This window comes from Capricornis sumatraensis, chromosome 11 (assembly GCF_032405125.1).
Source record: "Capricornis sumatraensis isolate serow.1 chromosome 11, serow.2, whole genome shotgun sequence".
NCBI classification, from domain to species: Eukaryota; Metazoa; Chordata; class Mammalia; order Artiodactyla; family Bovidae; genus Capricornis; species Capricornis sumatraensis.
The window spans coordinates 30,209,482-30,226,621 of NC_091079.1; the positions used below are offsets into that span (position 1 = coordinate 30,209,482).

Sequence of the window (17,140 nt, forward strand, 5' to 3'; positions counted from 1 at the left end):
TGGCCTAATGAACATTTTCCCTGTTACGATTTTTTTTAAGTTAAATTTCAGATGTTCTTTTTTATAAAGGGATATTTTCTCTTTTCTCATTCTTGTCTTGACAGGTACCTTAACATGGGGAATCTTCTTAAAGTTTTGACTTGCACAGACCTTGAGCAGGGGCCAAATTTTTTCCTTGATTTTGAAAGTGAGAAGATGATTTTATATCTATTTTTTCTTGCCTGCAGTAGACTGCGTTTGTCTTGCACTAAATGAATGTTTCCACTTTGCCATCTTTTTAACTTTTGCTTTGCATGACTGAGCTATGAATTGTTTGAGTAAAACTTCTTGTGCCTTCTAGAACTGGAAGTCATATTTTATAGATTAAATTGTGATAATATTTTTACTTGAATTTTTATAAGAGATTTATATCTCTTAGTTGGACATTAATTTATAATTTGAGATCTCTAGTAAAAACATTTGAGATGCTCTGAAAACATTTTTATGAAAAGATTTTGATGGAAAGGATATGCTTCTTCAAGATTTGTTAATTACAAGCAATATTTGGGGAAAATTTTACTGTAGTTGAGAAAATTGATTAGGTTTCAGTTACTCTATGTACGTATTGAAATACTTTGAATACAAAATCTGTTCATGAAGGCCATTCAAAGCTCAGTAATTTGGGCATAATATTAAAAGGTAAGTGTGAACCTTAATTATTTAATCTTTGCAGCTAACTGATTTTAAAAGTTACATTTATTAAATGTATTTATTTCAGGAATTCATTTTTTTTTCTGACTCTAAATAAAAAGAAAAATAATGGGTTCACAGACCTTTAAGTAATTTGCCTTCTGTTTGTTTTATGTTGCATGACCTATTGTAATATGGTCTAAGAGTGGCAGGTAAGTGTCATTGACCTCTGTGCATGTTGAAAGGCTTTTGCTTTTTTGGCTGTCAGTATTGCTTTAGCTTTTCTGGTTGTCAAATTGGGAACAATGATATTCAATTGGTGTTTTAGTGTGAATGTTGCTATTTTAACTGATCATTAGAAAATTGTTAGGAAAGGGTGAAGAGCCTTTAGGTTATAAATCACATTACCACTTGCATTTTCATCTGAGATTAAAACATTTGAACAGATTTTTACATACTTAAGACATTTTATGGTTTTTAAATCCCTTAAAATAAATCCTCCCAGAGATGTTGCATTTTTTCCATCAACTTCAGTTTATGTGATATTATACAGTTCATTCTAGTTTATGAATAATTTGTATTTTTTTTCTTTAAACGAGGACAGATCATATGAGCACATTAATATATAGTTTGTCTCCATTTGATGGGGCCATCTGTGGTCTGATATTTTTCCACTTTTATTACATTCCTATTGATGTTTCATACTGACCGTTTGCATACTCTGTGCAGGCTAGTGAAGAGTAGTAATGTCAACATCAGGACCATATTGTTTGGTTTTTAGGGAACGATGTTATTGAATGATAGTTTTCTTGACCCTTCTCAACAATTTAACAGTGCTATTTTAAATGCATGTTTAGCATGAATTTTAATCAGCTTGGGGATATTGAGCAGTTTGCTGATTTGAGGATTATTCTTTCAGATGAGGCAGCTTACATTAGAGCTGTATTTTAGTTTACTTGCATTTGTTTCAAACTTGCTGTTGTATACTTTTCTGCTATTCTGTCTCCTTATTATCTTTGTCTCAAGTCCCTTACATTTGCAGAATCTTGGCTTTGATACAGTCAAGATCTTGTTCAAGACTTGGCACTTGATCTTTTTATAAACCTAGCTTTATGTTGTGGTCAAGTGAGAAGCATGAATTTACTGTAGTTTTCAAAAGATTATTTGATCTTGGTTTCCTAATCGGAGGGTTTGGATCATGATCCTTAAATTTTAAATAGCTAATGTAGTAGCAGGAAAAGGTTAAAACTAATTACAAGAATAACCAACAGTGAAGAACTACATATAAAGTGTTAACTTCCTAAAGGCAGATATAAAATAAGTATTTGTTGCTTATATCAGCCAATGTAAAACTTTTGACACTTACTGGTAACCTGTCAATGAAATGTAGTGAAAACAGACTGCAAACTAGGTCAGAGTTTGTCCCTGTTAGTTATATTTTGTAAATATGTTTTCTTTTGAATCTAACATCAGAGTTGTTTTAATCAGTTTTATCTCTCATCCATTTGCATATTTATCTTCTTTTTGGAAATGTGCATTTGTAAAAGTGTATTTTATCATTCAGCTACCGTAGTGACCCCTTGAAACTTCCTTTCTTTTTAACTGTTTTATACCAGATTCAAAATTGCCAACACAGTTGATTTGCCAATTCATAGGCTTGTGAGATTAAAGTCACATTCTGTTATTAAACAGTGTTTAACACCTTATTTATTTCTAGATAAACTGTAATATTTAGGTTACCAGAATAATTTAGCTTTACTCTTACCATCATTTTAATTGGTTTAAGCCTACCTAGTTCTCCAAGGTTGGGCAGCTATAGAAACAGTACCATACAGACAGATATATTGGCATTTTGCATCAAGGTGTATAAAAATTAACTATTCTAGTAATTTTGAACTATGATTTAATGGACCCCTATATTTTACAAAATGAAGACTGTCTTTAAAGTACATCATTATCCCTTAATATATGTGCTTGCACACACAGTTTTTCGCTTCAGCTTGCCTCATGTGTGCCAGCCAATAGATACTAGGGATGCCAGGATAACTAACAAACAACCCTTCCCTTTGGGGAGTTCTCAATTCAGTAGAATAGATAGAAATGCAAGCTAATTATTTACATCGTTCAAAGTATATAGGTCAGGAAAGGGATTCCCTTTACCTGTGAGTGGGTTGGACGTGATGAGAGAATTCCTGACGGTGATGGTAGAGTTGGGTTGTGAAGGGCGATGAGAATGGGTCATGCTAATTTAGCGCAGGGTGTTGTGGAGAAAAAGGAACAACATGTTTTTTAAAAAGAGCCTTCAGGCGTGAAATGACATTCTGTGTTCAGTGAAGCGTATTCTCTACTTGCGGTACTAGAAAGGAGGTCTTTTTCTTAAAACAAATTATCCCTATATGATCTTATTTTAAGAATAGAGGTTTGATTAACATATGTAAGTCCAGGAGTTGCCCCATAAGTTTTGCCAAGTTATGCTAATGACAGCATATTAAAAGCACTGAATCGGGGCCTATACAGCCTCTTCTAGTTCTTAAAATTTCTTACTTTATAATGACATTGTTAATTTATAGCTCATTCTAATGGCAGATCTTCAGCCTGAGTAACTATAACTACTGTGTGTATTAGTTCACGCAGTTGTCTCTTTCGAGCAGAGGGACTTTTATTTTTATGTCCCTTCCCAACCTGAGCAAGGTGCTTCATGATCACAGAAGTTCAGTATTCATTAGTTAACCTTGATTTGTGTAACTCCAGGTAGACCAAATAGAAGAGTAAATATAGGTGGCTGTTTGTGAGAAATAGACTCTTTCTCTAATTCTTTGTTATAGAGCCTTTCCACTTAGTCATACATTTCTTCGAATTCTTGTGTCTTTTGTGTTTCCTGTTCCCCTCTCCCCCCAGTCAAAAAATAATTTGATAGTACCCACTCTCTTAGTCTTTTGTTTTTCCATTTTACCTTTTATATATTTTCAGTTGCTTTTGCCCTGTAGTTGAAATTTCTGATGGCATTTTCTTATATTTATTTTTCTAAAATGATGTAGGGTAGTTTTCTTTAGATATAAAAATGCACAGTAGCCTTCTTTAACACATGCTGAAGGCATATTTAAAAATCTATACCTTCTCATTCATTCAACAATTATTTATCACTGAAAATCTACTAGGTACTAAGTTTATATACTGAACAGTGGTATATACTGTACATACCCTGCCTCAGTGGGATTATAAATATTTACTGCATGAATGAATGAGATTAAAGCAGAAAGACCTCTTATCACAATTACAATTTTTATGTGACTTTAAATTCTTTTCCTTTTGTAGCTCATCTTTGCCTCTGTACCATAACAACGTCAATTTTAGCAGTTACTTTCAGTGACTTTTCAGTAGGAAACTGGTGTGAAATTATTAAAATAATTAATTCTACTTTCCAATAGTAAGAGCAACTGAAACATGCTTTAATTTCCCGTGAACAGCTTTTAAAACTAAGCTTGATGAGTAATCACTATGCCTACTCTCAGTAGTAGATAGCATTTCACAATCAAGTGAATGTCCTTTTGTTAATTGGCTAAGTGATATGTTTTTCCTCAAGTAATTAAATTTTTCATTTTTTTGCTATGAAAAATCAAAGTGACAAGTCTTGGTTGACCCCATTTTGGGGAAAAATGCCTTATCTTATGCAGTCCTGTCCCCCCACCCCAACCCGAGTATTTCCGCCTTTTGCATGACTTGCTGTCAGTAACGCAGTGCTCACCTGTCTGCTCTTTTCTGTCTGTCTTCATTTCTGCAGCAGTCTTCAGCAGCTTTCAAAATTATCAATGTGACTTTCCTGTGGCAGTCTAAAAAATGTTTAATCAGTGTGGTGCTGGGTATTTTTTCCACCCTGAAGGGAAACTGGAATCTTCTCCTTTGTTTTTAAATTTCTTGGTACTTATTAAACCTTTAATAATGATTAACCACTTCCAAGGTCTATTTAAATCTCCTTGATAATATTTCTTTTGTATATATTCTCAGTGTCATGTTTTTCTGTTAACAGCTAGTCACCACACCCAAAATACATAGTTTAGTATTTTCAAACTTCACAAATATCTTTTAATATATGATAGTCAAAATATTGTCCTTTGTCATGAATTCCCACTTCATGAATTCAAAGTATGATACGTGTCTACTATTGATGTTATGTCTGTAGTTTCATAATTTCATACGGAAAGTATAAAACTGCTGTTTTTTGCATGTAAAATTTTTCTCTACTGCATCTGGTGTAAGTATAAAAAGTTATAACTGAGGTGTACTTTTTTTTAGTGTGTGTCTAATTATGACTGGAGAATATGGTCTGGCTAAATGAAAAAATATTACTGCTAAATGACAAACTCTGATTTTTAAAAAATCATTTAGCTATAATATCAGTATTTGCTCCTGGTAATACCTTTATAGCTTTGGACACAGTCTTTTAAATTTTTCAGTCGATTCCTCTTGTGTAATTTGTCATAGCAGTTTCATTTTTTAAAAACTACATGATTTCTGAAAGGAGATTTTCAAAATAAGGAGATAGACTTGAGAATACAAATTCTTAAGTTGGCTTTGCATGTGAATGTTACTCTTAGTGTTGCTGTAGTACTGTCTTAAGTATGTTGAAATTAAAGTTTGGTACTGTATTTGTTGATTTAAATATATAAATGATATATTTTTGACTAGTTGGCAAGGTTAGTAAAGGAAATTGAATTATGACTTGCCTTAAGCACAAAGTAAAGTTCCAGGTTTTAGGCACCTGGACTGCTAGTTTCATGTGTGAACTAAGTTTTTAAAAAATTTTTAAAGAAAGGAATAAATAGATCTTTGTGTATTTATGGGAAGGTGGAGTATGTGCAGAAAATGATTGGTAAACAATATTTATGAGAAATGTTCTTAATTCATATTATAAATTTGGTCTGCCTCCCCTACCCTCCAGAGTATAAGAGAAAATTTTAACATGGAGGAATTCTGACACCACAGTTGCTCTCTAAAACATTATGGTAATCATAATGTTTATTATTTTAAGTGCTTTTTGCCTTGTCTGTAGTCTTGAATATAGTCTAGTGGGAAAGATTTATGAAAAACTCAGATTCCTCACAGAACATCCATTTCCCTCATTCCCCCCCCCCACCAAAAATCAAATGTATTGAAGAAAAAAGATTTATCCTTAGCAAAACAAATGACCAGGGTATTAAAAACAGGATTTTTGTCACCTCGGGCCTTAACAGAGAAATCTAGAATTACTCATCTATTAAAACCTATGTTTTGTGGCTAATACCACACATGGTGGACATGCCCATATGTTTGTGTTCCTAACTGTGCTTTTTATAATTCCCCCTTCATTTTTCTTCTCACTCAGTCCCAAGTATATAGAAACTCAGTTTTTACATTAATATTTCAAAATTTCAGTGATAATATTGTATCTTAAAGTATCTAGTTTTTATTAGCCTAGTAATTCTGGAGTCCTTTCTTAACTCAAACTCCTTTGCATAGTAATCTGCACCTTTTGTTCATCAGCAGAGAAGTTCACTAGTCAGAGTATAAAGTGGTTTTTAGAACCACTAAAGTCTTTTTTCTTAGTTTCTAATTTTTTATATCAAAACTCAGTCATTACATTGAACTTTATAGGAAAGTAGTTTATGTCTTAAACTGTAGATGAGCCAGGTACATTACATTTCATTTCTGTTGAGTTAAATAGGTGGCTATTCATGCATTTTCAGTCATTACTGTTAGTGGTGAGTATAGTAGAAACAGTGAGTATACACTGACAATTAAAATTTTTGAGTTACAACTCTCATTTGTTTAATATAACATGTCATGATTTGTAACTTGAATAGTAATGTTTGATGTTCCTTGCTCCTCTATGATACCAACTTGAGGCTAGTTATTCAAATGCAGAACTGCGGGAAAATGATCAGTCTTTTCTAAGAAGTGTGAAGTTAGCATTGGAAAAAATGTTAAGTCAAACCAACTTTTTAGAAAATTGGATTATTTAATAATTGAGTTATTGTACATGTACTTTAAAAAATCATGTGACTGTAAATTTTCTTGTGCTTTCCTGCTGTTTAGATGCCCAGCCGACAGAGTCTGAGAAGGAAATTTATAACCAGGTGAATGTGGTTCTAAAAGATGCAGAAGGCATCCTGGAGGACTTGCAGTCATATAGAGGAGCTGGCCATGAAATACGGGAGGTGAAAATTCCTGTCACTCTTTTTAATCTTTATTGTTTCCTGTATTGTATTGTGTGTTTCCATAGTCACAATTATTTAAAGGAAGATCACTTGCATTATTTCAGAAGTGGTTGCAGTGATATAAGGGTAAACAAACCAAGGTTCTATAACTACGTAATTTATATACATTAAAGAGAATTCTGTTGGTTTACTCTCGTACCTGAAATTTACAGTATCCATGGTGGTGCTGTTCATACTGTTTTTGGAGGGGAGACCATCGAGCATTCTATGGCTTTTCAGTTCTGCCAGTCTATCTTTCTGCTCCTCCTAAGCTTCCTAGGAGAAAACAAAACCATCTTTGTGGTCTGGATCCCCTCAACTGTGTCTGACGCCACCAGAGAGCAAATGTATGGTGTGGTCTCCCTCAGCTTTCTTCTCCCAAACCTCTGAACTTATCCAGGTTTTCATCCATCTCTTTTTCCATTTCTTTTATCCCCCCCCGCCCCCCAACACCAGAAGAAGCCGTGTCCTTACTTCTTACCAAGACCAACTTCTCTACCTTTGTTCTCCACCCTCCTCTGAAACTTAACTCTTTGAATTTCCTTCTCTTAATTGCATCTTTTTCTTTTACTGAGTTCTTCCCCATGCATGCCCACATACACTCGGGTGTCCTGTACTACCCAAAAAAACTCCCTGGCCTCTGGACCTTCTGTCTCTTTTTTTCTCATTATATTTCTTGAAGGCATAGCTCACACTTTGTTGTTTCATTTTTTTCCTGACCTTCTACTTCTGTTCTTCTTCTTACCTCTTCTACACTGGACTGCTGTTTGTTTCCCAAATGTCTTGCACATGTACAGTTCCTTGCCTTTGTTCTTGTCTGGAATGTGCACTTCTTTTTTTCTTATCCTGCTCAGTTCCTATCCTTCCATCAAATCCCAATAATCTTCTGCTTCCCTGTACTCTTTTGCCATAGCACTTTGCACATTTTTTTTTTTAATCACTGATATATGATGTCTATTTCTTCAGCCTTCTAGCTTGAGGAAGGTTTCTTTCTTATTTTTGTGTTATCAGCACCTAGTACAGTGCTTGGTAAGCAGTTAGTAACTACTGAAGAATAAATGCAAGAAGACTAATCTTGCCAGTATCATTGGCTTGAGTTAAAACCTTATGATTTCAGTAAATGAAGGCATGTAACCATTTCTGTGAATTTCAAGTTTTCTAAACATATCAAAGCAGAGTATAAATCTAATGTATAAAGAACAAATGTGACTACTGAAACTGTCATAGGTCAGTGTGAAGATTTAATTGACTTAGTAGAACAACTGTTGTACCTTTTGAGAAGGCACACAATAGAATAACAAAGTGTTTAAAGTTTAATGGAGGTTGGTTTATGAAGAAACATGTTTTGTTTTGTTTTTAAAGAAACAGTCTTAATCAATGCAAGTGGCATTGTAGAATCCTTGTCTTTTTGGAGGTCAGTTTGACAAGGTGTAAAATCAGATCTATAAAATTATCTGTACTCTTCTGTCAGATACTTAATTTTAGAAGATACTCTCCAGAAGGCTATCATTCAACGGGGAGATAAATGTAAAAATCTTTATGGCTGCCTTATTCATCATAGCAAAAACTTGGAAGCAATTCATAGAGTTGTTTTGAGGATAAAGTTAGATAATCTTATCAGAAGAGACACATAGAAGCTGACACAGAACATAGACTGAGAGTTTACTGTTATTACTATGCTAATGAGGTGAATTATTATATGTATTTGTTTAAATAGCACTTTATTAAACACAGCTCTGAAGGTGAATAAAATTTGATTTAAGACAGAATCTAGGGACTTCCCTGGCGGTCCAGTGGCTGAGACTGTGCTTCCAGTGCAGGGGCCTGCGTATGATCCCTGGTCAGGGAACTGGATCCCACATGCCACAGCCAAGAGCAAAGATCCTGTGTGCTGCAACTGACACCCAATGCAGTCAAATAAATAAGATACTTTTTTTAAAAAAAGAATCTATTACATAAACAAAGCTTATGCTCTAGAATAAACCACTAGAGAGGGAAGTAAGAACTTTCTGCTAATGTTTTGATATATCAAACATTTTAACATTTTTGAAAATAAGAGTTATAATGCTTACTCCATGACAGCCTCACCTGCTTCTGTTCTCTTTACCTCTCCTACACTGGACTGCTTGTTTCCCTGATGTCTTGCACATGTACAGTTCCTTGCCTTTGTTTTTGTTTGGAACACGCCACTGCTTTTTTTCTTTTCCTGCTCAGTTCCTAGCCTTCCTTCAGATCCCAATAATCTATTTCCCTGTACTCTTTTGCCATAGCACTTCGCATGTTATTACTATTTTTTTTAATGGTGGCCATCACTTTTTTTAAAAAAAGGCTTGACATCTCACTAAGTGCCATTTTCCACATTGGACTATGATATAGGTGCTATGTCAAAAGTGTTATCTAACAGTGGTGGAACTGCTCTGAGAGGAGAGTCACAAGTATAAGGTGAACCATAAACAGTTGTCATAGAAGAGCAGCCAGTGTCTTCGGTTCTTAATCCAGGCAAGGCACACCCAGGGAAATAGTTAACTCTGTTCAGTCTTGACAGTGGGTGACGTTTGCTGGAGCATTTTAATATTATGAGAATAAGTTGGTATTTAGAAAATCGTGTTTAAATCCTTGCAAGGGAGATTGAATAGGCTTCTGAAGAGAAGAAAATAAATTTTAAATTTTTATGTTTGCTTATTCCCCAAATAATAAAATGAACAAGTTTTTACTACTTGATATAAAACCATTGAGATTTGGCTTAAAGGCTAAAAGGATTGTTTCGTGCACATCAGAATAATATCACAGTCCCTTTGAAATAGTCATATTAACAAAATGTGAAATAAGGATTGTTACATGTTGTAAACTCCAGTTTTCTTTAACATAACATTATTTCTAGATAGTCATATAAGTGAGGTTCATTTCAGACTCCTATATGTTTATGTAAAAAAAGATTGAATATAATCACAAACTTATAAAGCAGTTTGTTTAAACAGTGTATATAGCCCACTTATTTAGCTTGTTGGTAATTTATTTGAAGCATCTTCTAAATCTTTAGTTTCAGTTTTATTTGTTTCTTTCTGGTTTTGTGTGGATGGAGTCAGAGTACTAGTGTCTTGGGAAAATCTGAATGTGCCATTATCTTCTGATGATATTGTAAACAGGCGCTTCACCTTTCAGATGGAATGTTTAGCTCATGTGATGATGTTAGAAAAAGCAGACCAGGTTATGGAAACAAGGTGAAGAAAAGCCATCTATAAGTGAAAGAAAGATAAAATCAATAATATACATTTCTTTGGGAATAGCCCTCTGTATTTACAAATGATTGCTCAATGACTTGGAAGACTGGGCAGAGAAAGAACATATTCATATTTACAATAGAGTCTCTAGATTATGTTTTATTTTCTCCCCTTTCACATGTGAAACTTTTTCACCTTCTTCAAGAAAACCTAAAAAATTTAGATTCCAGAATAGGATTTTAGTTATAGGGAAGGGATAAGTAACAATTTCTAAATCACATTTTTTCAGGTTGATTTAGGTTTTTCAGTATTTGATAGCTTTTTTTAAGCTAGGTTGAACCTTGGAATTTGAATTATTGAGAGTTTATTAACCTTTTCCCCAGAATTGGGTCTTATTTCACTTACCACCTGCCTTTTTTTGTTCCTTTTATCTACTAAAACAATTCTTAAAGAATTTCTAAGAAAGCTTATCTGTGATATGGGAAAAAATATAAAAGGGTATCTTTATTTGGTTCTAAATTTGAGAGTCTAAATTTTAGATTCTAACAGGTATCAAGACATAATATACCTGACAAACATACATTGTGTCATTTTTTTATTCTCTTCTATCCATATCCATTGCAAGGGTGATGAAAACTATTATACTAGGTTTAAAGTACCCCTGGAGTTGAGAAGGCCAGTTTCAGCTCTCCTGGATCCATTATACTGAGTTTCATAGACTATACCAGGATTTCCTATGTTTGCCAAAACCTGTATTTTAATGTAAAAATAATACTGTTATGATTTTAAAATAAATCTTGATTATTTTTATTCTTTGGATTTTGAAGGCGATCCAGCATCCAGCAGACGAGAAGTTACAAGAGAAGGCATGGGGTGCAGTTGTTCCACTAGTAGGCAAATTAAAGAAATTTTATGAATTTTCTCAGAGGTTAGGTAAGTGAAAAGTTTTATCATTATGACTTCCTCAGTGAAAAAGGAGTTTATTGATACTGGAAGCTATTTACAAGATTTCATGTTTACACTGCTAAATATATATGTCTCATAGGTAAAGCAGCTTGGTGGAATCTAAGATTATATAGCTTAATGTTGCCGTCTTCCTTTTCGGCTAGGTCTTTTAAGTTATTTAGACCATTTTCCTCAACAAATTAAAACTTCTATAAGAAGATTTCTGATTTTTTGCAGCCTAAAGTGTCCTATTGTGAGAACTGCTGGTAGAATTCCTTTCCAGCTCTGGAGCAAATCCTTTCCCATGTGTGGGAACTAATCCTCAGTCTCCTCAGTGATTTAGATTTTTGTGTTCCTAAGATTGATCAAATCCATGTACCTAAAACTGTACACGATGAGAACTGGGAAGCTAATGGTATATGTGAAGTTACCGAGGGAGTTATTAAGTAAAAAGAATTCGGAACGGTATGCTTTTTCCCTTGTATGGGAAAAATTATTCCAAGATCAGAATTGTGCCTTTAATACAGTGAATAAGTAGAATTGGAGTTCTTTTTCTTGAAGAAGGAAGAGACACCAGATAAGATTTAACCATTTAGCTGCTTGTGTAAATTGGAAGAGGTTTTACTTTGTGAAGTTGGGAGCGTGGGGTGGGAACTGGTGTAGATTGTGTTAGAAGTTTGAAACATTTCAGTGCAAGTTTTTGACATGTGTTTATATAGTTGTACTTTTTGAATCATATAAATATGTTATATATCCTAAATGAGTACATACAATTTAATAAGAAAACTAGTACTGTAAGATAGAAGCTGGTCGTTCAGTTGCTCAGTCGTGTCCAACTCTTTGTGACCTCATGGACTGCAGCACGCCAGGCTTCCCTGTACATCACCATCTCCTGGAGTTTGCTCATACTCACCTCCATTGAGTTGGTGATACCTTTTGGGGGCTTATAAGCTAAATTTAGACCCGAGATATGATTTGTTTTGCCCATGTGGTTTTTTAAAACTTCCTAATTAGTTGCCACATTTTAAAATTGGTAATTGTTTGTGTTTTGTGTGTATGTGTCTTTAAGTCTTTGGTTGCTTTGGAAAAATCAGGAGCTTGGGCAACAACTGATCAATTGATCTTTCCTCCAGTTGGGGAAGCTAAGTGGCAAACCGACAGTGTCCGTTAGTTAAGGCATGTGCTTTCTAGTTGCCGTGAGTCCCTACTGCATCCTGCTTTTTTACATCTTGCTCTCTTTATGTCTTTAAATAAACTACTTGGCCATTTGTGTCAACCTCTGCTTCAAAGTTGAAATCCTGTTTTTTTTTAAATATCCGTATTTTTTAAAAAAGTAGGAGAATTGCTATTTTTCCTTAGATGCAGTACATGCTGTCAAATGCAAAGACAAGTAATAGTTGAGATAGAAGCGTTTGTGTAAATTGTCCTTTTCTTATAGAAGTAAGAATTATAAATTATTTTCCTCAAGCATAGCAGTCAGTTCTTTCAGTCAAGTATCTTATGTAATCCATAGCTTTGTAACCTCAGGGGGCCTAGGTGTTTTCCTCTTGGTTATCTTCACTACTACTTTAAATAAGTAGTTCTACTTCTTAGTAGTATCACTGCTACTTTAAGAGTTTTCTTGTGTGTTGCTAGTTCCCAGCTGCTTTTGAAGTTAAAAGGCTTTTGTTGCTGCATAGATCCTTCTCACGTTCATATTGGTCTCTTAGCATTTGCCAATTAAAAAAAAAAGGAATAATTATAAAATAGGTCAAACCAGGCAGGCTTACACGTTCATATTTTAACTACTGGAATTACATCAGGTGAGTGGTGTGTGTTTTGGCACAAGTGCTGTGTTCCATCTCACCAGAGGTTGTAATGACACAGGTAGTAGCAAAAAGCTCTGGGGTTTTCATCCTGTCATGTGGAAGCCTTGAGCCTTGGTTGTGTAGGCTAGGACTTCTGTAAAGGTGCGAACGAAGTACACATTTAAGATCTGGTGGTTCACTCCTCATCTCTTGGCTGGTAACGTGGTTCATGTTTCCAGTTGCCTTGCTGATGGGATGCATACCCTTGCTTGCATGTGATAGGAACTCAGTGTTGAACGAGTGAGCGAGTGATGGATTAACGAATACATGTGTCTGATATATCAAATATTTGTTGGTATTTAGGATAAGCAATAATAATAGATTTCAGGCTTTCAAGGCCTAATGGCCTGTGTTTGAATTCTGGTGTTGGTGGTTATTAGCTGTGTGCTCTTGGCTCCATCATTTAAATTCTGTGAGCTTCAGTGTCCTACTTGGACCTCCAGTGAGTTGAGCCCTCTGCTTTAAGTGCACGTAACCTCTGTTGTCTCTTTTCCGCGCTGTCAAGCCAGAGATGAGGATAAACACCGAACACAGCACCCGGAGCACCACACAAACTGTGAATATCCATGTGGTCCTTCAGAATTTCAAAGAGAAGGCTGCTTGGCTCGAGCACTATAGATCAGCCATGGGCTGGACTCCAGGAGAGGGATCACTTCACTAATTCAGAAGATACTGAGCTTTCCAACATGGTTTAACCTTGCTGACCTAAGAAACATCCTGTACTTGCTTGTTTTGGTCAGAGGCCTTCCCAAGTGAGGCAGCTGTCTAAGGGAAGGTTGTGTGTCCAGACAGTACACAACTGCCTTGTGTCTGCTTAGTCTTCTTCCCGTTGCAGGGGCTGACAGCGGCCACCTCCAGAGATCACAGTGAGTGAGTCTGTCCAGCACGTTGACTCCTCTTTAGTGAGCTAAATTCACCAAAACCTATTTAGAAGGTTCTGAAGTACACAATAATGGTGGTTATCTCTCTTGGCTGTTTCAAATCCCCTGCAGTCCGTATCCTTTGGGTTCTTTCCTGAGGATTCAGACTGGTCTTTGATAGTGGATGGCTGGCAGTAAGAGACTATATGGCTCTGGTCTCTGAAGGGGCCTCCTCTTCCTAGTCAGGCCTTGTTCCCCCTTCTGGATGTACTTTGTGGCCTGATCAGTCATTATTTCTCCACTCGATACGTCTTCCATACTCCCACAGTCTGTTCTCCATGCTGCAGATGAAGTGGCGTTTTTTTTTTTTAATTATTTATTAGTTTTTGGCTGGGTCTTTGGTCCTGCTTGAGAGCTTTCTCTAGTTGAGGTGCCTGGGGCTTCTTGTTGCAGTGGCTTCTCTTGTTGTGGAGCACAGGCTCTGTGTACCCAGGCTCAATAGCTGTGGCTCACAGGCTCAGTAGTTGTGGCTCGCAGGCTTAGTTGCCGGTGGCTTGTGGAATCTTCCTGGACCAGGGATTGAACCGGAGTCCCTTGCATTGGCAGGCAGATTCTTAACCACTGGACCACTAGGGAAGTCCGAAGTGAAGTTTAAATGCTAATCTGATGATGTCACTACCCTGCTTAGTTTCTCTAGGGATGCTAAGATGGCAGGGCCAGGGTGCTTCGTGTGGCCCACAGATGATGTGCATATGGTTTTAGTCTTAGGTTCCTCTCCTCCTTGCCTCTCTGTTCCACCTGCATTGTTGTCTTGCAGTTTCTCTGCTCGGTCGTGCCCCTCTTCCGTTCAGGTTTGGGCTCCCTGCCCTGTCTGTCTGCAGACTCTTTCTCATCCTTAGCCTGCAGTCCAGTCTCGGTCCAGGTGTCATGTACTCAGGCAGGTTTTTCCCTGAGTCTGCAACTGGGTGAAGCTCCATTTTCACACCTTTCCACGGTACCATACCCTTCTCAGTACATATCCCAGCTGTAGTAAGTTGTCTGTCTTCTCTCTGTATAATTAGTCTCTGTGTGTGTGAGCATAGGGTGTGTCCATCTTCATCGGTGTACCCAGTGCCTGACCCGTGTTAGACCATCAATATATTTTGTAACTTACTATTAAAAAAGGATGATAACTATCATTTGAAGTTACTGTGTGGGTTACAAATAGTGTCTAGCTCAGTACTTGGCACATAATAGATGCATAAAGAGTACTTACTCTTGGTACTAATCAATAATTTAATCTTAAAAGGTTATGGAAGGCTAGTTAGAATGTCATTTTATATGAAAAACAGCTTATTGGTAGAAATAATAGGGCTGTGAAGCCAGAAGCACTTGGCATTTATGAAATATACCCTTGGGGGTCTGACCTCTTTGAAACTCAGTTTATCCATCTGTAATGTCCATATCATAGTTGACAGTGAAAGTTAAATGACAGACTAGGTTAAGTACACAAGTATGGGTATTAGTTCATAATTGGGTAGATCAAATCGAAAAAAAATAAATGGTAGAGTTGGTAATTTTTCAGCTTTTTAAAAGTTGATGTGAGATAAATTTGTTTTCATTAATATCTTTATTAATCTAGCATTTATTCATAAATGGCAGACCACCATCTAACTCTATAAACTTTATTTTCTCTGAATAGAAACTAGCCTTGTTGTATGATTCTGTAGTATGTAACAGTATTAGTTTGATTTCTGGGATTTTTTTGAAGTGAAATCAGTATTTCTATATTTTTATTATTTTTTGTTTTTAGTATTTCCATTTTTAAACACAATATTAGTTTGGCATTCCAAAAGTAGCGGTTGTTTCAAGGGACAATTTTATTTGTGTAATGAATTAGAATGTTTGATATTATGGCCCTGAGATAGCGAGCTGTACAACACTCAGGAAGCTACTTATTAAACCACATATTAAATAAACAGCACAAAGTATGTGAAGTTGGTAATTCATTCATACCCACATACAGTTATGACTGACCATAGTTTCACCAAACAAGACATAGTCACAGTTACCATTTCATAAAAATCAACACTGTGTAGAATGTGAAAATCATGTAAGATTTGTCCTTTGATCTTGATATTTCATTCAGATTCACATTCTTCATGATTCTGAATTTGGGTTTATGGAAATTGAGTTAGTCACTTCAGGGTTTCTATTCTAGTGAACAGTACTCAGTTTGAGTGTTATGTTTAGATAATCTAACTTTTAAAGAAACCTTATTTTTATGGAAATTGAAATCAAAATATTTTAAAAATGCTCGCTTTTTGATAAATAGACAACATCTTAATGTTTTGTTCTTTAGAAGCAGCATTAAGAGGTCTTCTGGGAGCCCTGACAAGTACCCCGTATTCTCCCACCCAGCATCTAGAGCGAGAGCAGGCTCTTGCTAAACAGTTCGCAGAAATTCTTCATTTTACACTCCGGTTTGATGAACTTAAGGTAGGATTGTCCTGCTGGTCCTCCTTGTTATAGAAGAAAATCATGCGTCTTTCAATGAGTACTAGGAGGAAATGCCTGGAGCCCTTACTAAAATGTGGTGGCATGATGTATGCTGTTCCTCAGCAAAAGTGGAAAACTGGATTTAAAAATTATGCAGGCTTTTTGGTGTAGCATAGCAAACAACAAATTGCTCAATATTCAGTTTTCATTTAGCTTCATTTAAAAAAGTATCTCTGAAACAATATTGACATCTTCTAATATTTTTTTCTTTTCTGCTCATCCCCAGTTTTTTCCCCAGCATTCTTCTATTAATGTATAAAAATGTTGATTTTTCTTTCTCTCTCCTACCCCTCTCTTTCTTTCCTTTCTTCCCTTCTGTCTTCTCTCTCACACCCTCCCCTTCCTTGCCTCTACTTATTTGCATCCTTTTTGCTAAAAGGAGTGCATTTAAAGAAAGAAGCCTTAAATTCCATATCAGGAGACCTTAATTCCACTTCTGTCATAGTAATGAACAATGAGGCAGGTCCTCTGACTTTCCAGCACCCCACGTACCTTGTTTAGAAAATGGAAGAGCTAGATTCCTAACTCCAGCATTTTATAAACATTATATCAGAGACAGCTATTCTCCTTTATTCATACTTTGAACACAAATGGTTTGTTTATAAAATTCTAGTCTATTTGACGACTGCCCTGTATATTAATTGTGATAACCCACAGTGAGTGGCTACACATTTCTTTTTGTTTTTGTCTATTTGGTAATACCATTTTTGGTGAGCAGCCTTTTCATCTGTTACCTGAAATTAATGAGAAGAAAGAAGGACAGTGTACTGACTGTGACTGAAAACCAGTGTGCACAGTCTCGTGTGTCCATCATGAGACAGTTAGCA

General features: G+C 35.8%; 1 protein-coding gene across 7 annotated transcripts in view; it reads left to right on the top strand.

The window, feature by feature from the left end:
• The window catches only part of CYRIB (CYFIP related Rac1 interactor B), a 142,784-nt gene that overhangs the window by 114,763 nt on the left and 10,881 nt on the right, over positions 1-17,140 (top strand). For 6 of the 7 annotated variants that reach the window (XM_068983510.1, XM_068983511.1, XM_068983512.1 and 3 more), the window contains 4 exons: positions 105-187; positions 6,742-6,863; positions 10,951-11,056; positions 16,117-16,253. In XM_068983510.1, the coding sequence (XP_068839611.1) occupies positions 115-187; positions 6,742-6,863; positions 10,951-11,056; positions 16,117-16,253 (438 nt within the window). In that variant the 5' untranslated portion in view covers positions 105-114. The remainder of the gene's footprint in view (positions 1-104; positions 188-6,741; positions 6,864-10,950; positions 11,057-16,116; positions 16,254-17,140) is intronic. The other variant, XM_068983517.1, reaches the window with a different exon arrangement.